Below are 27,229 nucleotides of genomic sequence, written 5' to 3'. Positions count from 1 at the left end.
GAACGTGGTATGTGCTATCCTGTCTATAGGATGGTGCATATGAAATATCCCTTGCTGCTAATCAAAAAGAGTAGCCCATGAAATAGCGACAGCGGGTTTCCTCCCTCAATATATGTGTGGTCCTTAACCATATGTCCGACGCCATATAACCGTAAATCAAATGTATTGAGTGCGTCGTTATATAAAACATTTCCTTCCTTCTGGTTAATTGCCCCATTACTGGTTTGTCGGTATGTGTAGTAAAAAGGTAACGACGAGCTGATACTGTAGATTGCTGATACTGTGATTGTCCGTACCCGTACCCGTATGCGTATGCGTATGCGTATTCGCATACATAAAAGTAATCCACAATGCATAGAGTGATCGGATACGCACACGCGTACGAAGGACGCATAAATGGAATCTACTCGACCCATTTGCATAAAAAAAGAGAGATTAATCCGGATTACACATTACGAATACGTATACGGATTACGGACAAATGAAACTTGCGCCTAACAGTGGCAATACACTCGGGACAGTGCCTTTAAAATGTGTTTATCTTTCCTCAAGCCTGATACAGCCTGAAGGAAACGAGTCTGTGTTCACGTGTAGCGTCGAGGAACGGAACGTCATCCGAGAAGATCTCCTGGTGCATCTCAACGATGACCTGAATAGCGACGTCGACAAGTGGACACATCTGAAACAGTGCATTGACAACAGCACTGAAGGGACTGTTGTCGAACGCATCTGCACGTACGTCTCCATTGTAATCTACTGGCGTAGGAAGCGGGAGGGGCGGGGGGGGGGGGGGCAAGGGGTATGTGCCCCCCACTTTTCAGATATTTTGCTTTATATTTGCTTTATAATAATGTAATAGTGTGTAAATATAAAAGTGTGCCCTCCCCTACTTTTTGGCACCTTCCTACGCCACTGTTAAATCTATAAAGAAAATTAACCTTATGCGTTTTGTTCTTATATCTAGTAAAAATTTAAATGTGCATTATCATACTTGCAAGTTGAAAAATCTACTGAAAAAAAATGCAACTATAAATATATATATATATATATATATATATATATATATATATATATATATATATATATATATATATATATATATATATATACCATGATGTAATTAACTACTGTGAAAATGGGCCTAAAATGTTACCAAGACATTACAAAAACTAATGGAATTATAATTGAATAATTTAAAATAAACTAAAGAAATCTAAATAAATATTTACGTTTATTGTTTTTCAGTTTAGAATTTTTCGCTATTTTTACTTTTATTTGTCGTAAACAACTACAAATTAATGGATCCCGCACTTGTTCATCGAAAGTGTAATGTGCTGCTTCTCGGAGTAAACAGTGGCTTTCTCAGGAATATAGGGTGAAAATAGAAAGTAAATGGTGAAATGAATGTCATATCAGCACAGCATCCGATTCTTCGTTGTCAAAGAAGTATAGATATCTATTGTGTTTTGTTTTTTTACTAGTAAATAAAAATATTTGGTTATAATATTTGATGAGCATGTCATTCAAGGGCTTTCCGGACGGTTCGTCCTCTGGATGTTTCGTCCACAGACGATTCGTCCACCGTACAGTTCGTCCACGTAAAAGTCGTCCACTCACCTCGGACAATTCGTCCACTCGATTACAACATTTAGACCAATAAATCTATAATCTTATTTCTTAGCTATTGAAATGGTTAATTATTTTCTTTTTGTGGTAAACGACTAGTATATGAAACAAACTAAATTTTAGTGGCACTATCAAAAGTCGATTTGTTTTAGGTGAAAATAGAATGAAACTATGAAACCGCATTAATAGTATTGAGTGTTTATTGTTAATTACTTCACAATAGAGGCCAGGTGTAAACGGAATGGGTAAAAAGAAACAATAGGCTATATCAGACGTCGAAACGTCGAGATTATCTTTACTCATAACAAAAACTAATTTTTAGTGGACGAATCGTCTGTGGACGAAACGTGCAGAGGACGAATCATCTGCAAACCATTCAAGGTATAATCTGTACTTAAAAAAAACAAAAAACATATTACTACAAATAAGTTTCATAACAGAAGTCAGACAGTTTTGACTCTCTTTTGAATGGATATAAATTCACTTAATGACTATAATAGTGCCGTGACCCCATACCACATGTATGTGATATCTTGTTTTGCAGTTTGACTCCGGACCACACGAGTCACGGCGCCCTGTGTGGTGACCGACAGATACACGAGTCGGTAGAACATTTCCTCAACAACCGACTGGAGAATCTACAATGCACGTGCAATGCTCTACCCAAAGGTATCTTGATTTTCAAATACCAGGTCCAAGGCTTGTCTATATATATATGTATGTATGTATATGTATATATCGTCGCATGAGAGCCAGAAGGACTAAGTTCATCAAAATTCATTTTTAAAAAGCTGAGATAATGAAGGAAAACTGTTTTTCTTGATCAGTATGTCTTTGTATATTTGCGGTATTTATAGCATATTAGGTGTTTTAGTTATTTGAACAAAATGATAATGTGAAAAAAAACTACTCTGACTCGTGAAATCCTTGTTTTCTTTGATCCACCCCAGATTTTGTGTGACCTTATCTGGTGCAGGGTTTCTGCCAGAGAGTAAAATGGGTATGGTACCATACCAGATATTTTTGAAGAATTATTTTTTTTAGTTAACTTTTTGACAAAATTAATTACTCTTATCATTACTGTATGCATTTCTTAAAGGCATACTGTCACGGATTTAAGGACCTTATTTCTCTATAAATGGATAATAACTAAAAATTACATTAATTATTGGAAACCAAATCTAGCTATCGCATCACCTTAACTGAACCATGATGGAGTGAAATCCATGCCAACCCTCTCAGCAATTTTTTGTTTTTGAATTATGGACCATTGCCATAATTCAATTATTTTTACAAATTATCATTAATAAATGGAGTATGGTGGTTATGAAGATGGTTAAATAAAGTACATTTAAGGACAAATCAACTTACTGTTGTTCAGGTAATACTTTGTTAGACCACTGAATAGGTCAGTGGTCTGTGACAATATGCCTTTAATCCTAACCCTAAACTTAACCCATTTTCTTTCTGACGGAGGACCCCCATATCTCTGTTGACTGTGGTTGCATTGAATTCCATACAGCCATACCCAAACATTTCTATCTGGCAGAAACACTGTGGTGGTAGTGCTCCATGTTCGTTGTTTGATGATAGTGCATCAGAATCAGACGACTTGTCCATACAAAACCTCTTTTTCTAGGCAAGTATTCGTTCCTGATGAGTCATCAGAAAAACTGATGTCATGTTGTGTGCAGTGTTCTTTCCGTGTTCTTTGCTCCATGGGAGTCCTTTTGCAGATAGTTCCTGGTTCTGCTGCCTCAGGGTGTACTTCACTAGTTTCAAGAATACCTGGTTTATCAGCTAGTGCAACAGACAAACCAGAATAGTTAAGCAAACCGAAACTGGTATCCTTCAATGAAGAAACTATGTTAGCAGCTTATTGGTTTGGGGTACACCGAGTTAAAGTGAAGCTCATTCAAAGGATATAGGGTTTACATTTCCAATGAGGGTGTGTACTGAATATCAAATCCAGAAGTAGTGAACACTATACCATGTCCACCTGTTGAGTATGCAGGATTCTCTCCAGGTTATATTGAGTGAACAGTAAACCCTACAGCTTCTGCTGTGCGTTGGGTATACTATCCGGGTTCTGTTGTGTGTTCAGTGCACACTCCTGGTTTTGTTGTGTATTTGGTAATCTCTCCGGGTTCTGTTGTGTGTCCAGTGATGTTTTTCAGGTTCTGTTGTGTGTTCAGTGATCTCTCCTGGTTCTGCTGTGTTCAGTGATCTCTTCAAGTTCTATTGTGAGTCCAGTGATGTGTCCAGGTTCTGTTGTGTGTTCAGTGATCTCTCCTGGTTCTATTGTGTTCAGTGATCTCTTCAGGTTCTACTGTGTTCAGATATCTCTCCAGGTTATGTATGATGTGTGTTCAGTGATATCTCCAAACTATGTTATGTGTAGTATTCTCTCCGTATTTTGTTGAGTGTTAAGTGATCAATCCTCCGGTTTCTGTTGTGTGTGCTAAATTATTTTCTGCGTCTGTTGTGAGTGATATGTCATGTTCATCTTCTCTTGTGTGTGCTATGTCATGATCATGGTATGTTGTATGTGTGTTCTGTCATGTTCTTCTTCGGGTTCTGTTGTGTGTACTATGTCACGTTCAGGTTCTGTTGTGGGTGCTATGTCATGTTCAGGTTCTGTCGCAGGTGACTGGATATAGGCCGTGGTATGTGCTGCCCTGTCTGTGGGGAAGTGCATATAAAATATACCATGCTGCATTAGGAAAAATGTAGCGGGTTTCCTCTGATGACTATGAGTCATAATTACCAAATGTTACCAATAGCCGATGACTAATTAATCAATGTGCTCTAGTGGTGTTGTTAAACAAAACAAACAAATAAACTGTCGCAAGTGCTATGTCACGTTCATTTTCTATGGTGATTATTTTCTCATGTTCAGCTTTTTGCTATGTTATGTTCAGGTCTTGTTGTCAATGATGTGCCAAGTTATGTTGTGTATACTATATATCATGTTCAGGTCATGTTGTATGAGCTATGTTATGTTCATGTCCTGTTGTGTGTGCTATGTCATGTTCAGCTTATGTTGTGTGTGCTATGTCATGTTTAGCTTCTGTTGTGCGTGCTATGTTGTGCTAATGGTTGTGTGTGTGTTGTGTCATGTTCACGTTCAACATTATGTTGCTTAGCTTAGCTTAGCTTAGCTTAGCTTAGCTTAGCTTAGCTTAGCTTAGCTTAGCTTAGCTTAGCTTAGCTTAGCAATGAATGAATGAATGTTTAACGACACCCCAGCACGAAAAATACATCGGCTATTGGGCGTTAAACTATGGTAATGCAAATAAATAAAGTGATGATCAACATCAATATAAAAATTCGAGACCCAAACAAAAACAGTGTAAAGAACTGTGCAAAAACACAAATATCACAGAATTTTACGGATACTGAATTTTACTCAAAACTTCAATTTTGTGCTGTATTGGCCATTCTTAAAGAGAATGTTACACCCCTGCACCACGGTGAGGTTACAGCACGTGCAGGCGCTTAGCTTAGCTTAGCTTAGCTTAGCTTAGCTTAGCTTTGTAACTGGTTTAATGTGTCCATAGTCCATATACCACTAGGGTTTCGAACACGCCTATCCCGAGTCCCGGCCTCCGATAGGATCGGGGGTCTGACTCAGGACAGGGATATGCTGTTGAAAATATTTGTTAACTGTGAAGTTAATCAAAGTTCATAGATCTTGCTATCGTTTATGTTGAATGAATGAATGAATGAATGTTTAACGACACCCCAGCACGAAAAATACATCGGCTATTGGGTGTCAAACTATGGTAATGCAAATAATTAAAGTGATGATCAACATCAATATAAAAATTCAAGACAAACAAAAACAGTGTAAAGAACTGCAAAAACACAAATATCACAGAATTTTACGGATACTGAATTTTACTCAAAACTTCAATTTTGTGCTGTATTGGCCATTCTCAAAGAAAATGTTACACCCCTGCACCACGGTGAGGTTACAGTACGCGCAGGGGTCGTTTATGTTGAGGCCACATTCACTTTATTCGCCTTTTAACCTTACATCTGATTACATTGTCTTTTGTTACTGGACTTTGTCCTGGATTACTTACAATGACGTTTGTATGTGCACTATTGTTAATCCATAATGCATACATTAAGGCGATCCTGTAGATCTTCAAAGGCAGCTGAAAGGCGAAACATGATCATCGTAACATATAATTAAATACATGTGCATCCAATATCAGTGTGATTATGCTTGCACTTTGGTCGTATATGCCATATACAACATTATTATGAATTAAAATTGTATCTATAGATACAAATTACATGTTGGAAACTTTGCTTCAATTAAAAACATTTCAAAATAGATATTTATTTTTCAAGAAAATTCACCAAAACGTGTATTGTTATAATTATGTTGCACATAAAATAGCAAACCATACAGACATTAATGTTACTGCAATTCCTATTTATATATACAGACACGATTCTTGTCTGGTTCGTTGCATGCAGTACGAAATGTTTTTCTTAAATAGACCGGGCTCTCTCAACGACAAAAGTCATATTATTTTTAGAATTCAAGCACATAAAAATATTGACACAATGTATGCTCTATTGTACTTCGCATTTGTAATTTCTATCACAAACCGATAACAAAGAATACATATGTGTCGTATTTGGCACATACGACCTATGTCAGACATAATTATATAACAAACTGTATTTAAAAAGGGTGTATCTACCACACACGACCAGTCGTGTTCACATAATGAACAGCAAGCAAATCGGAGGAAAGTCGTATGTGTCAGTTAGTCTATTTTCGTGCAAATTGGTATCTGCGATTCACTTACGACCATTTAAATCCTTCTGTATAAGCGATGCAATTAGGGACACAGCTCCGATTTTTTGTGACAGTATGTAATCGGGGATGGCGATTCCGAATATGCAGAAAAGACGTTTTAGGTCGTATCTGCCACTTACGACCTTTTAGCTCTCACGCGATATTATTATTATTATTATTATTATTAGTATTATTAGTAGTATTATTATTATCATTACTGATTAACTAAATAATTCGACATTCGAGATGGAGAATGGGAGTTGGCAGAGTTTGTGATTAGCTGGCTTGTGGGACTTAGGGGGACGCTGGGGTTATAGCCCTCCTCCCCCCTCTCCCACTTGAGGACAAAATTGGTTTTGGTCCTACTCTGTATTAAATCTAATTTCATTTTATATTGATTTTCAGGCTTATATCCCAGTACGCTTCATGCACGCTATCCTAAGTATGTTACATACCGGTACATCAGCTGTTTAGCCTGTCATCTCGGACATGGATGAATAATTAGTGTTTAGTGGTGGTGGTGGTGGGGTGTGTGTGTGTGTGTGTGGGGGGGGGGGTATAGTGTCATTACACCTCTCCATCCCTATGTAGCTGTGGGAGGGAGTCGGTACTGAGATACGAACCCAAAACATACTAATCGTTGACTTAACCATACCACACCGAGACCGGCTCACTATATGCCTACAATTTAGAAGTATCATGCTTTCTAGCAACAAAGACATGTTTTATTTAACGACGCACTCAACACATTTTATTTTACGGTTATATGGCGTCTGATATATGGTTAAGGACCACACAGATACTGAGAGAGGAAACCCGCTGTCGCCACTTCATGGGCTACTCTTTCCGATTAGCAGCAAGGGATATTTTATATGCACCATCCCACAGACAAGATAGTACATACCACGGCTTTTGATATACCAGTCGCGGTGCACTGGCTGGAACGAGATTTCTATCAACAGTGTTCTGTTTCTCACAATTATGTTTACAGGTACTTTTTGAGTCCGGTATATTGCAGTGTTTACATGTTGGCTTCTTGGCATAATATACTGTATGAGGCGGTTACCATTTTATTCTTCAGCCAGTATTCACCTTCCAATAATAATCGGGGCAGCAGTCGGTGGTTTGGTCGTACTCGTCATAATCATCACCATCATCAGTCTCGTGGTCTGGAACAGGAAGAAAAAGGCTTCAGATGCGTCACCGAGGTAGGTTTTGAATTTAATACATTTTTAATGCCTTTTCATTTTCAATTTTGTTTTTTTACAACAATCCTCTTTTTTTAAAAGCTGTTTATTTTTATTTTAAAGCAAAACCTATATATCACGTATGGTATGTTAAGCAAGGCTGTGAAACCCCTTATTTCATGAAATTCCTAAAACTTTCAGTAATTTCGAGTAATCACTACTTTATTTAGTGATTTTGTGAAATGTCTAAAATTCGTAGGAATTTCATGTAATCCCTAAACTTTTATCATTGTTTTTACAACACCATACTGGGTGATGAAGCAGGAAATATATGCAACTTTACAGAGTAATATAGCGGGGTCCATGTAGCTTCCTGTGGCCTGCGTGACTTTTTACCGACACGATTTTGGAACGGATGGGGACTAAAACTGGGCTTGGCTCGATTTTTTGTAAAATAATTTTTCACACACGATTCATGGTTTAAATTTGGATTGTTACAAGGACTGGGATATGCAGGTGGACAGCAAAATATATTGAAAAAAGAAGTAAGTGCCAGATCGGGAGAAATAGAAAATGGGCAGTGGTATAGAATGATTATTTTTTTAATTGTATTAAAAAAATAATAATTTATGAGCATCGCAGACGACAAATCGTTATTGTTTAATTTTAACTTTGTTTTTATTATCTTTTTATTATTAATTTTATTTCGTGTTAATATCCAATTAATTTTTTTTAATCCATCTGGATTGTGTATCAAGGATTTTGGATTGACGGTTAGCAACTTAGGTGTCAGTGTTTAGTAAGAGAGAAGCCTTATACACCTTCCAATTGCGGGAGGGACCAGCCCTGTCTGTCGGATGGTGCATATAAAATATTCCTTGCTATTAATGGAACAATGTAACGGGTTTCCTCTTTAAGACTATATGTCAAAATTACCAAATGCTTGACATCTAATAGCCGATTATTAATAAATCAATGTGCTCTAGTGGTGTCGTGAAACAAAACAAACGTTAACCTTACAATTGAGCCGTTATACCCAGCAGCCACCACCGGAATGCGAACATACGTGCGCGTACGTAATAGTCTTAAAGCCAATGACTTAATCACCACGTCACCGAAGCCCGTAATCGGGATAGCCATTTCGATTCAGAATATATATTTTAAAAATAAATCTACGAAAAAAGTGGCTCAATATACCACATTCACTTGATTCCCATCCCGACTACAGACTCAATCTAATTAAAATGAGCTCTACTGATCTCACCAGTAGATCTAACAGCATTGCGTGGACTCCCATGTTCAGGTGACATTTCATCTATAAATAACAATTTAAATATCGACCAGAAAGAAAGAAAGAAATGTTTTATTTAACGAAGCACTCAACACATTTTATTTACGGTTATATGGCGTCAGACATATGGTTAAGGACCACACAGATCTTGAGAGGAAACCCGCTGTCGCCACTACATGGGCTACTCTTTCCGATTAGCAGCAAGGGATCTTTTATTTGCGCTTCCCACAGGCAGGATAGCACAAACCATGGCCTTTGTTGAACCAGTTATGGATCACTGGTCAGTGCAAGTGGTTTACACCTACCCATTGAGCCTTGCGGAGCACTCACTCAGGGTTTAGAGTCGGTATCTGGATTAAAAATCTCATGCCTCGACTGGGATCCGAACCCAGTACCTACCAGCCTGTAGACAAATATTGACCAATTACAGTTCGCCCTTTATAGCGTTATTCGGGAGCATACAAATTCTAAAAATATCGGGCGAGACTATTTATGCAATAGGCAAACTTATTGGTCTATTTCAACGTTGAAAAAAACAGGGGTAAAAGTGCAGTAATAAACTCTAGATTGTATACTAGCATAAACAGACTTTATGACTATACAATCGTGGGGTTTTTTCGTCTTGAAACGAATTTTATATTAAATTTTATATTGAAATTAGTTTCCGGCATTCACCCGAATCATTTCGTATACCCTCGGCATAATCCCGAATGTTTCAAATTGTTTTCAAATCACTGGCATGATTTTGCAAGTAAGGTTTTGATTGGCCGAATGAAAGGTCAACTGGACATGAGCTCCAACAGGCTGCTGTCAGATCCACATGTAATAGTGGAGCTAATTTTAATTAGATTAACTACAGACTAAGCTTGTTTTGTTGTTTGCAGATCTCGAGATACCAGGCGAACAAGCTTTAGCTGGAGCACCAGTGACAAAGAGGGCAACGTCAGTCTGTACTCGGAGATCTCCGACAACATGGTTTGTATATACGTTGTATTGTCAGCCTTGTCTTTGAAACAGACCACCCTGCCGTGTCCATTAGAAGCAGGCTTCCTTAATATTAGTTAATATGAGGATGCGGCGCGTGCGTGCGGTCTGTGGCTTTCGTTTTGGTAGGTAGGTAATGTTTTTAACATGCTCATATACCACTAAGGTTTCGAGCATGTCTACCTCGGGTTCGGCCTCTGGAGGCCAGCAGCCCAATCCGGGGCAGAAATTACTTAGGTCAATTTTGAAATTAAGCCAATAGGGGAGAAGGGACTTTACAACTATATTTTTGATGCGCCATTTCTAATAAAAATTAATAAATAAAATAAAATAAATTTATATTACAAATTTTGATCGCCATTTTTGGTCGGGCGTTTCTAAATATAAAATTATATCTTAAATTTTAATTTCTTTTTAAATTAGCCCTAAAATTATTTTTTGGAGGTTAATTCCCCAAGAGGTTGGGCCAAGGCCTCAGGAAGTTTATTCAGTAGGGGGACAGAGTGTTATAAGGGGCACCCATCGTATTGGGAACTTCAGTGTGGCCGAAGCAGTGGAGGGCCCCGAGGGGGGAGGAGGCAGTCCCCCGGACATTCCTAACTCCCCGTACGGCCGAAACCGCCTATGCCTATGGCCCTAACCTATTTACGGTGGCATATCACTCCCCCCCCCCCCCCCGAGCCCTCCCGTTTTGGGCATATATTATACACCACATACGATTACTTCATTACGTTTTGCAGAAGCACACATCGCACGCATTCAGTCTAGATGCCAGAGCTGGTTTAAGGATCCACGGGACATGTAGCACAAATAACAGCGGTGGGCCCCTTCCCAGGATATATATTTTGCAACCCCCTCGAGGAGAGGGGAAAAAATGATCTGGGAGGAATAAATATACACATCACCGCGGGGCCCCCTGAAGCGCGGGGCCCGTAGCACATGCTACGTGTGCTACTAGGATAAACTGGTTGTGTTAGACGCTCTCATTGAAACTAACTTTTAGAGTCGGACCGCACGAATGCGCCGCATTCAGTCTACATCAGTTCTCATTAACACTGAATGTGGCATTTGTTTGCAGTCGGCTACAATATTTAAAGTAAACTGTTTCCAGTGAGACAAGTTACACCTAATATGAATGTGTAGAAAAACGTTTAAGGCCAGCAGCAGTGAAATAACCGACCGTATGTGTCTGTGATACACATTATATTGAGAAATGTTGTTTTTTAATTATTGTAAAAAAAATAGTCATATGCAACAATGATTTTTCACCTTTAACAAACAATGGAAATGAAAAAAATAATAAAAGAAAAAGAAAACAACAAATACACAAAAGAAAAAACAACAAACAAAAAAGAAAACAAACAAATCAAAGCAAGAACCATACAAAATTCAAGTAACAGAATCTGAAAGTATTTCTAATTCCTTGTTTACTAAATTCTGAACTTTCTTTTTCTTTTTTTTCTAACACTGACATTTTTAATAGCTAAGTAATATAACCCATTCACCATTGTTTACCAATTTGATATACCGTATAATCATGTTTCATTGCTTTGACCTTGCGTGGACTGACTGATAAACTGATATCTTACTTACAGCCTCTGAACAGACTGAAGCCTGCTTCCAGTCGTGACCGTGTACCACCAGTACCACCATCCAGATACGGCAAGGACCCAACTGCAGTTCCGCGTCTAGATCGCAACGCAACCGGCAACGCCGGTTACCTGGAACCGCTGAATCCCTCTGGCAGTAACTCCACCACCACCACCACCACTAATGAAACGGATTTGGCCAGGACGTATGACCCTCCCTGGGACAAGCGTGTTGTAGTTCCTGTAAGTCTTGAAACCGGAGGAAACCCTCCAGAGAGTCCACCAGGGTACCCCGCACCAGATCCACCAAGGTTTGCTGCAGACGTGGATGATGCCAAGGCAACCGATCCACTTATTCCTGGAAGAGACACTGGGGCAGATGTTCATTTCCAGCCGGCCGGTCCACGCAAGGCTACTACTGGAACAGTCAGAGAAGCAGCAGAATTGGAAGGAGAGCAACACGATGATGATGGCTATGAGACGCTGGGACGCCTCGCAGAACGCAACGTCGGCGCTGTGGATAAAGATCAAGATGGCCCAAATCCGGCAGCGTCAAATCCTAGTGTTCCTAAACAGAGTGTCTGTGAAGCTAGTGATCAAAAACAAACCACGATACTATAATTGACATTGACTTTCCCTTCTAGTTAAGTTGAATAGAAAGGAATGCTTATTCCTCGATGTCTCATCTATTTTAAACTATGGCTCTTTAGTGCTTAGCATGTGCTGTTTGGTCGAAAGAGAAGTAGAGGAAAGCCGCTGATGCTACATAGGCCACGTATACTGATAAAGTAGAAAGAAATCTTTTATACATACATTTGCATACATAGGTCAGTACATACCACGGTCTTTGATGTGCCAGTTTTGAGGCACTGGTTAATAGAGGGGAAAACTGAGAGCATCAAGGAGTATTGATCCTGCGAACTATCGCACCTCAGGTGAGCGCTGTCCCACTGAGCTACCCCCCCCCCCCCCCCCCCCCCGACACATACATACTTCCCTCTCCGGTTAAACTGAATTAAATCTCTTCAAGTATGGATGCAAAAAATATATATTAATACATTTCTGCCGACCCGAAACAAAACATGCCGGCCCAAACGTTATTTTATATTGTAATCATAATCAAAGCTTCGGATCCAATGGGACGACAGGCGAAAAATCTTCCGATCAGTCGAAAAATCTTCCGATCAATGGTGATTTACAATGTACATGTATGTTACCGAATAATTATGTGTTTGTTTTGAAAGTTCGAAGGAGCACCACATAGCTCATACACTAACCATTCGATTATTTCATTTCATAACTGTTGTACATTATATGGATGCATTAACTTACATGTGTGATTTTTATTTTTGCTTATTTTCTTTCTTGTATCCACTTAAGTTTCAAACACGTTTTTCTGGGCATCTTCAATTATCTGGGCTGTCTGTCCAGTACAGTGGGTTGGTGGTTAGTAACTGTTATTAGCTGTGACTGAGAGCAAAGTCTGTGTAGTGTTCTTGCACAAATCTCGGGGCAAGTAATACTGTGCAAATCCAGTACCTACCAATCTTATTGTCGATGATTTAACCGCTGTATTACCAAGACAGGTGTAAAACGAATGCAGGTCTACAGGAAGGTGTTCCATGGACCCCGGTTCCTAGGAATAATATTCCTTTTTGACTTTTACTTGTAGCGAATCTTTGCCCTACCTGGACGTGTTTATCTTATGTAATTGTATGTTTGTTTGTTGTTGTTTGTTTGTTTGCGTTTTTTGTGTGTTTTTGTTTTGTTTTGGCGGGGGTCCTTGTTCTTCTAGGAATTGTATTCCTAACTGACTTAATGCATATGCTAGACTTAGGACTTATATTTCTTGGAGATGAGTCAGGGGAAGTGAGGGTGGGGGTGGGTGGGGGTTTTGTGGATGGACTATTCCTACGAATTTGTATTTCGTTTACGTTAAAATGTTTTGTAATCCTCATGCGCTCAGTCTTTGGTGGATTTTGTATCCATCGTCATTTCATATTTCATTTGTCATAATTATAATTTATATTATATACATTTTACCGCTAACAGTATTGTTGTTTGACATTTTGTTGTACTACTGATGGATAAGGGCATACACATGTTACAGTGTGAGTAAAAATAATGGTCTCGTGTCAAATTGTATTCGTGTCATTGGTAGAGGTGCAGATCTGTAAAATTCCGACGCCATATAACCGTAAATAAAATGTGTTGAGTGCTTCGTTAAATAAAACATTTCCTTTAGATCTGTAAAAATAGTATCTTTTGTGGGCGACCCAAGCTTTAGTGGCGTTGGGGGTAGGCACAAGCGAAGATTTGTTTTCTGTTTGTATATTTGTTTTGTTTTCTGTTTTTATTATTATTATTTTGTTTAATAATAATAATAATAATAATAATATTAATAATAATAATAATAATAATAATAATAATAATAATAATAATAATAATAATAATAATAATAATAATTAATTAGTAGTAGTAGTAGTAGTAGTAGTAGTAGTAGTAGTAGTAGTAGTAGTAGTAATAGTAATATTAGTTTTCATCTCAACATGACTCATAATACACACACAAAGAAACACACGCACACACACAAATACACACCACACACGCACACACACAGAAACACACACAGAGAAACACACACACACACACACACACACACACACACACACATAATAGTTCCACAAATTCGGGGAAAGACTTGTACTCTCTCCTTCCCCTGGTTCGAAAGGGCCAGAGAACCCATGATTAGTCGTAGGAAAGAGGACAGTTTACACCCATTTCGACTCATTATAAGATGTAGCTTTATTTTGTCACGATAATATAGATGTATTTAATCGTTATATGAAATAGCGTCGTGACAACACGTCTTAAGCAATTATTACTAATGCTTACTGATTTGGTCAGGTCTCTTATTGACCATGTCTTGTAGTAATGCATTTTAGAAGTTTACTTTAATGTTAGTTTCAGTTTAATACTCAGTTTAGCTTAAGTTAGTTTTAGTTTTGGCTTTAGTTGTAACTTAGCTTAACTACATACTTTTAACAGTTTTCGGCCTTGGGTGTGTGTTCATGCTAGACATCAATGTATTCGAATATCTGTGCGTGTGCGTGTGTATACGTGTGTGCGTACACGCGTGTGCGTATTGATGAGGAGTATGACGCACGCACATTTGAAGTGGTATTTATTACATGATATATTTTAAACGACGATGTTGTATATGATTATGTCTGTCAAATTAATTGTATATGGATAACACTGTTTATTAATACAAACAAAGACATCTAATAAGTTGACAACTTCATTGTGTGTATAACGAATGTACAAAAAAACTAAACCCCAAACTAATCAGTTTTTGTTGTTATTTACAAACTTCCAATAGGATTCTGGGCATGCCTGAACCATGTTAAACGTTTCCTTAGGCGTCGGAATTTGGGGACGGGGGCACTGACCACCCCTAACTCTTTAATAATTGGCTCCTCCAGTCTGCCACACCCCCGTCACCGGCATCTTCGGACACCTATACCTGTTTGGACGTGGACTGTTATGGTTCATATAGGCTGGATGCGGTTCTTGCGTGCGGTTCGTGTGTGCGGTTCGTGCGTGCGGTCCGGTCTAGACTGGATGCGTTCGATGCGTGCCAGATGACCGTATATGGTGTATATGACCAAAACGGAAGCCACAGACCGCAAGCATTTGCTGCATCCAGTCTATATGAGCTTTTACTGGAATCGATCTAAGACACTAATGTTTCCAGCCATGGACTTCGATACAGATATTATAAAGTTATACCGTGGAATGTGATATCCTGTCTGTGGAATGGTGCATATAACAGATCCCTTGCTACTAATGAAAAAATGTAGCCGGTTTCCTCTCTCAGATCTCGTTCCAGCCAGTGCTCCAAAACTGGTGTAACAAAGGCCGTGGCATGTACTATCCTGTCTGTGGGATGGTGCATATAAAAGATACCTTGCTGCTAATCAAAAAGAGTTGCCCATAAAATGGTGCTAGCAGCTTCCCTTCCTCAATATCTGTGTGGTCCTTAAAGGCATACTGTCACGGATTTAAGGACCTTATTTCTCTATAAATGGATAATAAAAAAAAAAATTACATTAATTGTTGGAAACCAAATCTAGCTATCGCATCACCTTAACTGAACCATGATGGAGTGAAATCCATGCCAACCCTCTCGGCAATTTTAGTTTTTGAATTATGGACCATTGCCATAATTCAATTATTTCTACAAAATATCATTAATAAATGGACTATGCTAGTTATGAAGATGGTTGAATAAAGTACATTTAGGGACAAATTAAAATTATTTTTGTTCAGGTAATACTGTGTTAGGTCATTAAATAGGTCAGTGATCTGTGACAATATGCCTTTAACCATATGTCCTACGACATATGACCGTAAACAAAATGTGTTGAGTGCGTCCTCCCTCTCTAAGACTATATGTCAAAATGACGAAATGTTTGACATCCAATAGCCGATAAATCAGTGTGCTCTAGTGGTGTCGTTAAACTTTACAATTCATCTCTAGCGGCTTCGTATAGCTGTCATGGGTCCCCAGAGTTTGTAAATTATATTCTACAAGATTTAAAAAGACAGGAACCAATCTCTACCGAACGCGACTGTTTACTCGGCGTGGAGGCATATTTCAATTTTAACATTCCTGAGTTATTTAAGCAACAATTATGTGTCAGGTCGATTAATTTGTAGTTATTTATCATAAATAAATGTAATAATGGCGAAATATTGCACTGTAACTTTCAGATAGCAGGCGCGTGTGAAGGAGTGTGTAGAATGGTGGTGTCTAGACAAGCGAAGATTCTAAAGAGATCGAGTCATACTCTTCAGGAAAACATATTTAAAACAAAAGAAGAAAACAAAATCGCTTTGAGTAGTAGAATAACCTCCGACCTCCCTCTTCACCGCCCCTCCACTCCAACCGCCCTCATCCTCACCCCTGCGCATGTGCTAGGATAGCCCCTTTAATGTCTGGCCGTGACGCGCGCTGTTATTTACTGTGGGGAGAGGCTTGTTGACGCACTCAGATCTACATACCAGTGTTCTTAGCTTCGTCCGCTCATCTCTAAGCAGATTCAACAACACAGGGATAAGAAATCATGAAAAAGATAAGTAAGTATTGTATACGTCTGCTTAGTATGCATACCCACACGTGGTCACTGCATGGTTTACTGTTAGGATATATAGATCGGCAATGGCTACAAGTTCCGCCTGACTGGTCGTTGTTTGTGGAAAACTGACCGGTATCCACTGGTATGTGTGTTGTTCGTGATAATTTATGTCGTGATATTCTCGTATGTGATGAATGTCACTATCAATGTAATTGTCTCCAAAAAGAAAGGTGCATATTTAGATACATTTTCATTTCATTTTAATTTATTTCCGTGCTTATATCCAATTACGGTTCAAGCACGCTGTCCTGACACACACACACACACACACACACACACACACACACACACACACACACACACACCTCAGCTATCTGGGCTGTCTGTCCAAGACAGTGGGTTAGTTGTTAGTGGTTAGTGAGAGAGAAGAGGGTGTAGTGGTCTTACACCTACCCATTGAGTCGTTAAAATTCGCTCTGGGTGGGAGCCGGTATTGGGCTGCGAACCCTGTACCTACCAGCCTTATGTCCGATGGCTTAACCACGATACCATAGAGGCAGGTAAATATATGAAAAAGTATTATTATTTTTCAAGACCAAAAATGGTTAAATACCGTCATCTGTATTGTAGTACGGCACTAAATAATATTATGTACATTCCTGTATTGTGTTTTTAAAACATTTAAATTCCCACAATTCATTTATTCCGGACTCAGCGGTGCAGGGATTAAACCATCGGACTTGAATAAAAGCGCAGACCCTAGTTTTAATTCGTAAAAATGGACACTAAGTTTAGTTAATCTACAAACCTGTAACACATTTGGATAAAGTTATAACAGAATGAAACAAGAGTTGGTGACGTTAAAACCGGGAAATATCCTTTAAAAAATAGATTAGAACTCGAATCAATAACCGCTACTTCTCAGACGCACGTGCGGTTTTTAAAATATGAAAAATGCAGTTTGTGGTATTAGAAACAACAGGATGACCAGAAACACTTCGGTTGTACGGAAATGGATAATCTAAACAATAAAATATAAGTAATGTTTTACTTCAGTGATCATAAACGGTTGTAATAGTGAAAAATATGCTGTAGTGTTTAAAAACTAGGGTCTGTCCCTTTAATTGGATATAAGCACGAACATAAGTATAAATGAATGAAATTAATCCATTTATTTGTGGACCACGTACAGCTGGCAGAAGTATAGAGTTATTGCCTCATGTATCGGTTTTCGTCATTTGAGTTCAAATAAGTTCAAGGGTCATCGTCCAAACAGTACTTCCAGCTCAGGACATTGTTTCGGCTGTAACGGGATTTAATTCGGTGAAAAGGGCGCATTCACTGCAATATATTTATTTCCTTCTTATGTCCAATAAAGGTTCAAGCATACTGACATGGGCACACGGCTATCTAAGCTGCCTGTTAATAACAGGTATTAAATGGTTAGCGTCGCCTAACGGGCAGGCGGAGTGTGTGGTGTGGGGGTATATGCCGATTTAACAAAAATGACAATGAAAATGCCCGAATATGAATAACCTTTAATCATATTAGCATTACTGGCAAACAAGAGACTGGATTTAGCTCAGTCGGTTGAGCGCTCGCCTGCGGTGCTTACGTCGCAGGATCAAACCACTTCGGTAGATCCATTCAATCAGTTTATATATATAACATCACAACTGGTCAAAGTCCGTGGTATGTGCTTTCCTGTCTGTGGGAAAGGAAGGAAGGAAGGAAGGAAATGCTTTATTATCAACGCACTCAACACATTTATTAATGTTTATATAGCGTCGGACATATGGTTAAGGACCACACAGATATTGAGAGAGGAAACATTTTGGGCTAATCTTTTCGATTGGCAGCAAGGGATCTTTTATATGCATCATACCACAGACCACGGCCTTTGTAATCTTTTAAATTCCATCCAGAATTAATTATAAAGTTTTAAAAACATTTTGACTTCTATACAAAGTTTTAAAATGTATTTACCTTGATTTTATGTATTGTATTATACTTTTCACCCACAGCTCCTTACACTGTGGTTTTACATAAATATATATAAATAATATTTTCATATACTTACCATTTGTGACACCCAATAGCCGATGTGTATTTTTGTGCTGGGGTGTCGTTAAACATTCATTCATTCATCCATTCATCCATTCATTCATTCATCCATTCATTCATTCATTCATTCATTCATTCATTCATCCATTCATTCATTCATTCATTCATTCATTCATTCATTCATCCATTCATCCATCCATCCATCCATTCATTCATTCATTCATTCATTCATTCATTCATTCATTCATTCATTGTTACACGAGTTGTGGAGCACTGGCTGGAACGAGAAATAGCCCAATGGGCCCACCGACGGGAATCGATCCTAGATCGATCGCGCATTAGGCTGTACCACTGAGCTACGACCCGCCCCGTCTATGGGAAAGTTCATATAAACTACCATTTGCTGCTAATGGAAAAATGTAGCGGGCTTCCTCTGATGACTATGGGTCATAATTACCAAATATTTGACGTCCAATAGCCGATGATTAATTAATCAATGTGCTCTTGTGGTGTCGTTAAACAAAACAAGCTGTTTTACTGGCAAACAACTAAATAAGGTTGCAAACGAATGACTAAGTATTTTTACATGGATTACAACCAATATTGTAGGTAGAATGATGGAAATACATGGTGAAGAGGTTTCTGGCCAGGTCATTTTGCCAGAAATATTTCTTGCCCGAATTTGAAGGTTTGCTTCAGCAGTAACTTTATTTGTGCTAGCGGGTTTGTTCCTTCACAATTATCTGAACTACATTTTACTGCCCTAATAACCGCTGATTAATCACGGGTTTTGGTTTTGTTGAACAACAGCCACTGAACGTTTTTAATTATTGTTAATCATACAGGTGGTGCAAAAAACCGAAATATGATTTTGTTTTTCATTTGATTATAATTATATTTTATTCTTTAGATATAGAAACAGCTATACACAAGCCAAGCATTCCAGTTCCAGGTAAATTCGTTCATCATTTTAACTTTAAAGGGACAGACCCTAGTTTTTAAACACTACAGCATATTTGTTCACTATTAGAGCCGTTTATAATCACTGAAATCAAACATTACTTATATTTTATTCATTAGATTATCCATTTCCATAGAACCGAAGTGTTTCTGGTCATCCTGGTGTTTTGAATAATTTTTTTTTTAGCAGTTTTCATAGTTTTAAAAACGCACGTGCGTCTGATAAGTAGCGGTTTTTCATTTGAGTTCTAGTCTATTTTAAAGGATATTTCCCGGTTTCAACGCCACAGACTCTTGTGTCACTCTATTGTAACTTTATCCAAATGAGTTACAGGTTTGTAAATTAACGAAACTTAGTGTCCATTTTCTACGGGTTAAAACTAGGGTCTGCACCTTTAATTCAATATATTATCGTGCATATTTCCAATCTGAGTTTATTTTGCTGTTCTGGTCACTCATTCATAGGCGTACAGAGTCCAATTCTTATAAGGGAGGGGGGGGGGGGGGTGGCTGATTTTTGCCTAAATTAAACGAACATGCCCGAATATGGATAACAATATTAGCATTGCTGCCAAACATATATATAGGATTGCAAACAAATCACTATTTATTTTTACATGGATTACAACCAATATTGTGGGTAGAATAATGGAAATACATGGTGAAAAGGTTTCAGGCCAGCTCATTTTGCCCGAATGTCTTTCTTTTTTGCCTGAATTTGAGGATTTGCTCCAGCCATAGGGGACAGTTGCTACACTCAGGAACAGGGCGGGGCGTAGCCCATTGGTAAAGCGCTGGCTTGAGGAGCGACCGGTTTAGGATCGATCCCCGTCTGTGGACCCATTGGTCTATTTTTCGTTCCAGCCAGTGAACCACGACTGGTATATCAAATGCCGTGGTATGTGCTATCCTGTCTGTGGGACTATATGTCGGAATTACCAAATGGTTGACATCCAATAGCCGATAATTAATAAGTCAATGTGCTCTAGTGGTGTTGTTAAACAAAACAAATTGTAACAATGGAAGAGGGATGAAGAGGGTTTTGGTTGCAGTCACTCTTTTCTGTTAGTGTTGGTGTCATCCCTTATTTTTTTTTTTCCATCAGTATATGAACATAGTTTCCACACGGATAAGTTCCTGTTACAGACACGCAGTAAACAAGCGTGACCGACTGACTTCAAGGTCAAAACCTCTAGACCGTGAAGTCATTAACTTCATTTCCTTCACTTGACTAGTGGTTTAACGTGTGCATATACCACTATGGTTTCGAACACGCCTATCCCGAATCCGGCCTCCGATAAGATCGGGGGTCCGATTCGGGACAGGAATCACCTAAAGACTAGGTCCAATTTAGAAATTTAGAATATTAAAGCCAAAAATACTAATGTGGGGATGAAGGTTAATAAATTTTGACTGCGTCCTTAAAACAAAATTAACCTATAAACTACTTAAAATAATAGAGAGAGAAAAAAATTGACGCAATATTTGATGGGGTAGTCTAAATATATTATATTAATTTTATTATATTAAAAATAAATATAATTTATAGCCCTAGAGGTTAGGAGGAGAGGTGAAAAGGTTGGCCCAAGGCCCCAGGAAAGTTAGTTAATAAATTTTGAAAAGATAAAATTACCAATCATATTTCGAACATTGGTGTGACCAAATGGAGGCCGGGAATGAAGGGAGGCCAGACCCTACACAAAACCTAAGGCCAAACCGCCTACGCCCTGTGGCCCCCAAAAAACCCTAACCCCATTCCATCCCCATCCCCCCACCGCTGTGCCCATCCGCAGCTCGATCCAACCATGGCGATTCACTGTTTACTTCCTCGTTCCAGCCAGTGCACCACGACTGGTATAGTAAAGGCCGTGGTATGTACTACCCTGTCTGTTGAGTGCGTCGTTAAATAAAACATTTCTTTTTTTTCTTTTTTTTCACTCATTACTTCATTACTTTCGTTTCGTTCTTCTAATAAACCACGCTGTCTTGGACAAACACTATCAGCTGCTACGGACCGTGAATCCAAGCGGGTTGGGACGTAGTCCACTGATAAAACCCTGGCCACCTCGGTGAGCCCATAGGTCAAATCTATTGTTCCAGCCATGGGTCCACAACTGGAGTAACAAAGGTCATGGTATGTACTATCCAGTTTATGGGATGGTGCATGTAAAAGATCCTCGATAGCGGCTTTTCTCTCTCATTATTTGTGTGATACGTAAACATAATATTTTGTCTGATGCCATATAATCGTAAATAAAATGTATTGAGTGTGTTGCTAAATAAAACATTTAAGTATTTATTTTTAAGAAAGTATATCCAAACATACACTCGCACGCACACGCACAGTATCGTTCTGTCCTCCCGTTGTCTCTCCCAACATTCCTCTCTCTCTCTCTCTCTCTCTCTCTCTCTCTCTCTCTCTCTCTCTCTCTCTCTCTCTCTGTTTGTCTCTCTCTCTCTCACTATCTGGGTTTCTCTCTCTCTCTCTCTCTCTCTCTCTCTCTCTCTCTCTCTCTCTCTCTCTCTCTCTCTCTCTCTCTCTCTCTCTCTCTCTCTCACCATCCCCCTCTATCGTTATCCGTCTCTCCATCTCTCTTTGTCCAAATTAAAACTGATACTGAAATACGAACCAAACACTGCTAGGATGAAACATGTTTTTTGTTTTGTTTATCGTTCGCTACCTCTAAAAAGAACAATGTGACCTGTTATTTACTTGCGTTTATCTTTTGCAGCTGGAAATCCAAGAGTTCCACTCCCAGCTCCAAATATGCCACGTCCAAAACCTCCACTTAATCTGCCAGCTAGCAAAAAGTGACAGAAGGTGACGTGACTTCACGTGGTGGTCTTAGAAGATGTCCAACTGGGAAACTGCCATATATGTTTGAAAACACCAGACGCTTGTGTAGCAGTGTTTACAGGTGGGGGTGGGGGGGGGGGGGGGAGGGTGGGGGGGGGGGGGCGAGAGGTCTCGACTGTGGCGATCAAAATGCATACTGGGATCGAGTCATGCTTCTCTGAAAAATTGTTGAAGATAAGAGAGAAAATGTGCTTCAGCGGGGGCGGGGAGGGGGGGGGGGGGGTCCGATCTACGAAACCATCTCGCTGGACCCGCGCCTGAACATATTCGTCAGATGCAATTCTTTCAGGATGTGTAATAAATATATGACTCATTGAATAAGTGTTGTTGTCTTGGCTGGTTCAAATTGTAGATTTATGTTCAGACGCGTTGGGTAGACGGGATTTGAAATACTTTATTCCGTCCTTATTTGTGACAGAAGGGGCTGGACGTAGCCCAGTGGTAAGGCGCTCGCTTGATGCGCGGTCGGTTTAGGATCGATCCCTGTCGGTGGGCCCATTGGGCTATTTCTCATTCACAATTGGTATATCTAAGGCCGTGGTATGTGCTATCCTATCTGTGGGATGGTGCATATAAATATCCTTTGCTGCTAATGAAAAAAACAATGTAGCGGGGTGTCTTATCTGATACTACATGTCAAAATTACCAAATTTTTGACATCCAATAGCTCTAGATGAGCTCATTTCCTTTCAGTCTTAGTAAATCCGCTTATTTGGGAATTTGCTGTTGGAAATCCCAGAAGCAACGAATCGACCGTGGAAAACCCTGTGGTTTCTCGAAAACAATGATCTCATTGTCCAACCAGCGCCTGGCACTCCTTGTTTATTGGGTACGAAGTACTTCACCGATTTGAGTGGTCTATATATAGCTCCGGCGATTCCACTGGATAACGTACCTGCGACCTATATATACATCTACACTTGTGACGAAGAAAGAAACAGTAGCAGTCCATAACGACATTCCGAAATGAATCCTAGTCCACACGATAGCGGACCCAGTGGTACGTCTTTAATACTTTTATCAAGTCAGTTCAGTAATAATTTACAGAGAAAGGCGGATCTATTTTATCTATATAATTTCTTTTTAAATATAGTAGACCGTTTTAAAGTGATATTGTGATTAGGGGCAAATCCAGACACTGGAGGGTTTGCATTTAATACTTTTATCAAGTCAGTTCAATAATGATTTACAGAGAAGGGTGGATCTATGATATCTATATAACTTATTTTATATACAGTAGAGCGTTTCAATGTAATATTGTAATCAGGGGCAAATCCAGACACTGGAGGGTATTGCCTTTAATACCTTTAATACTTTTATCAAGTAAGGTGACACCCAATAGCCGATGTGTATTTTTGTGCTGGGGTGTCGTTAAACATTCATTCATTCATTTATCAAGTAAATTCAATAATATAATAATTTACAGACAATGGCGGATCTATCATATCTATATACTAGTAATTTCTTTTATATATAGTAGAGCGTTTCACAGTAATGTTGTGATTAGGGGCAAATCCAGACACTGGGGGGGGGGGGGGGGGATATGTCTTTAATACTTTAATCAAGTCAGTTCAATAATGATTTACAGAGAAGGGCGGATCTATTATATATGATATGATAATTTTAAGATATTTTCAATATACAAAGTATTTGTTGATAAAGAATTCCTCGCTCCAGCCAGTGCACCACGACGGGTACGTCAAAGGCCATGGTATGTGATATCCTGTCTATGGGATGGTGCATATAAAAGATCCCTAGCTGCTAATCGAAAAGAGTAGCCCATTAAGTGGCAACAGCGGGTTTCCTCTCTCAATATCTTTGTGGTCCTTAACCATATGTCCGACGAAGCCATATAACCGTACATAAAATGTGTTGAGGGTGTCGTTAAATAAACCATTTTCCTTAAATTATCCTTGTTGATCAAGAACAAAATGTCACTAATGTAATCTACTTTTGGACTCCAAAGAAACACATTTCATTAAGCTGTTTACAAAATGGAAAACAGGATACACAAATTCAGTAAAACGTCTGTCTGATCACTGTACGCATTTTTCTTACCAGTATTTCTACTCCATCAAAAAAAAAGAAGAAAAAAAAACTAGAAAAAAAAACACACAAAAAAACAACAACAACAAATTCCACTCATTCATTTATTCTTTCATTTATTTTTCTGCATTTTCATCTTTCTTCCCTTTTTTCTTTTCTTTTCTTTCTTTCTTTCTTTCTTTGTTTGTTCCTTTCTTTTAATATGTTCTCCTCAGATCAATACTTACTCAGGCACGAGTAACAAAATAATATATGTATATCTGTAAAAATATGTTTATGTATGTATATGTATGAATGTATGGATATGGACACGGATATGAATATGTATGTACATGAGTATGTTATAAATACTGTGTGAGTCAATGACTCAAGGGTCTGGGGCAATAAAACAATAAAAGAAAAAAAAAAGAAAAAAAAAAAGAAATAAAATTCAGAACTAAACCAACAAATATCGGATGTTGATTACATTGTTTATTTGTAATAATTCTCCATGTTATAATGTTGATTTGTTTTGTGTCTCCATAGTTTTATAGTTACACATATATACATCATCATCATCGTCGTCATATTTTTATTTTATATATATATATAGTAGGGCGCATATGGGGGAGTCAGTTAAAGATTAGATTTATTTCAAATTAATGTTCGGATCAGGTCTAATCAAGACACTGGACATATGCTTTAATATTTTATCAAGTCAGTTCAATTATGATGCACATCAGATAATACTATATGATGAAAAGGACGGATCTACTATATCTATATAATGTCTTGCATATTAGTAGGTAATATGGGGAAGTCACTAAAAATGGGTTTGTTTAATATTCTGATTAGGGGTAAATATAAACATTTATAGTGCATTAATTGGTGTCGTTCGAGGTTTTTTGGAAATAATGGACAATCTCATTGAAACTAGCTCTACTGGTCTATAAATAGTTATGTACCAGTGGAGATGATTTCATACAGATTGCATTTTGGATTGCAAGGGTTGTGTCCCCATTTCTGGATCATAACATTTGCTCGGAAATCGCGTTCGACCCAGCCCCTTCCAAAATCGTTCCTAAAAGCTTACGAACCACTAATGAAAGTGAATAATTTAGTCTGTGATTAGTATTGTATATTTATTTATTTTCGTAAAAGGCTATTGTAGAATCACGAAGGAATGTCTATCGGTGTTATGTTATGTTGTAAATCAGGATGAAATGTCTCCCAGTGTTATGTTTTATTGTAAAACCACTACGAAATGTCTACTAATGTTGTGTTGTATTGTAAACTCACTACGAAATGTCTACCAGCGTCGTGTTTTATTGTAAAACCACTACGAAATGTCTACCAAGGTTGTGTTGTATTGTAAATTCACTACGAAATGTCTACCAATGTTGTGTAATGTATTGTAAAATCACTATGAAATGTCTACCAATGTTGTGTTTTATTGTAAAACCACTACGAAATGTCTACCAAGGTTGTGTTGTATTGTAAATTCACTACGAAATGTCTACCAATGTTGTGTAATATATTGTAAAATCACTATGAAATGTCTACGAATGTTGTGGTTTATTGTAAAATCACTACAAAATGTCTACAAATGTTGTGTTTTATTCTCACAGTTGCTAGACCATCTCAACCACCAAAGCCAAACCCAGGGCCGCGCCCACCAGTCAACAAACCAGCAGTTAAAAAGTAGACGGGCATGTAGTGACGATATATCAGCAGTGAAACGGTAGACGACATTGGAGTTACAACAGAACGACAGTTAAAACGAAAACAAGAAAGGATAACAACAGACCAGGAGTTAAAAATAAAATGGTAATTGGAATGCCAACACACCAGTGGCTAAAACAAAGACAAGAAAGGATAACAACAGACCAGGAGTTAAAAATAAAATAGGAATAGGAGTAACAACAGACCGGCAGTTAAAAAGTAAACCTTAATGGGGTAATAACAAAAACGGGCAGGTCAAATATTCACCATCTTTGAGAACAGAGTAATAACATGTTGAGGTAAAATATTCACCAAACTTGAGAATTGAGGAATGACTCATTCAGTTCATATATTCACCAAACATGAGAATGGAGAAATGATATGTTGAGGTCAAATATTCGATGACCTCGCCTGCCACTGTGACTTGCCTGAGCATACCACTGTAACATTCCCGATTATACACGTATAATCAAACCAAATGTCAGTAGTTTCACGATGTGCTGAGATGTCAATAAACAAACATACCTTTTCTTCTCTTTCTTGTTGAGAGGGAGCCTTTCCTTGAATAAAAGATATTTTGTCGAGAATAAACTGTTCATCTCATATTAGTTGTTTTAGTGAATATCTGTAGTATTCATCTTGAATTAGATTCCAACGCCTGGTGTACATTGTGAATATATTGCATTACTTTCATTTCATTTCAACTTATTTTCGTGCTTATATCCAATTAAGGTTCAATCACGCTGTCCTGGGCACACACCTCAGCTATCCGTTAGCTAGTGGGTTAGAGGGTGTATTGACCTTACACCCACCCATTGAGTCTTAAGAACTCGCTCTGGGTTGGAGCCGGTAACGGACTGCGAACCCTGTACCTACCAGCCTGTAGTCCGAGGCCGGTTTGGGTAATTATTGAGAGGTTACAGTCAGTACTAGGAAGTGAAAAGGGTAAATGTTCTTAATGACC

At 38.5% G+C, this 27,229-nt stretch overlaps 1 protein-coding gene and 2 long non-coding RNA genes across 3 annotated transcripts in view; all 3 read left to right on the top strand.

Moving 5' to 3' along the window:
- LOC121392458 overlaps positions 1 to 14,834 on the top strand; it is a 26,566-nt gene extending 11,732 nt beyond the window's left edge. The window contains exons 3-7 of the mRNA XM_041523662.1: positions 553 to 735; positions 2,171 to 2,295; positions 7,527 to 7,653; positions 9,808 to 9,898; positions 11,503 to 14,834. Of these exons, the coding sequence (XP_041379596.1) occupies positions 553 to 735; positions 2,171 to 2,295; positions 7,527 to 7,653; positions 9,808 to 9,898; positions 11,503 to 12,117 (1,141 nt within the window). The 3' untranslated portion in view covers positions 12,118 to 14,834. The remainder of the gene's footprint in view (positions 1 to 552; positions 736 to 2,170; positions 2,296 to 7,526; positions 7,654 to 9,807; positions 9,899 to 11,502) is intronic.
- A 1,659-nt stretch (positions 14,835 to 16,493) lies between these two features.
- On the top strand, positions 16,494 to 22,627 carry LOC121392449. Its single transcript, XR_005960496.1, has 3 exons — positions 16,494 to 16,638; positions 19,612 to 19,653; positions 22,394 to 22,627. It is a non-coding gene; the product is annotated as an uncharacterized LOC121392449 (long non-coding RNA).
- Positions 22,628 to 23,072: 445 nt separating this feature from the next.
- Positions 23,073 to 26,870, top strand: LOC121392441. The gene is made up of 2 exons (XR_005960495.1): positions 23,073 to 23,518; positions 26,172 to 26,870. It is a non-coding gene; the product is annotated as an uncharacterized LOC121392441 (long non-coding RNA).
- The last annotated feature ends 359 nt before the right edge of the window (positions 26,871 to 27,229 follow it).

This window comes from Gigantopelta aegis, chromosome 3, assembly GCF_016097555.1.
Source record: "Gigantopelta aegis isolate Gae_Host chromosome 3, Gae_host_genome, whole genome shotgun sequence".
NCBI classification, from domain to species: domain Eukaryota; kingdom Metazoa; phylum Mollusca; class Gastropoda; order Neomphalida; family Peltospiridae; genus Gigantopelta; species Gigantopelta aegis.
The sequence above is the reverse complement of the archived record's forward strand: the minus strand, read 5'-3'. Positions and strand labels throughout refer to the sequence as shown.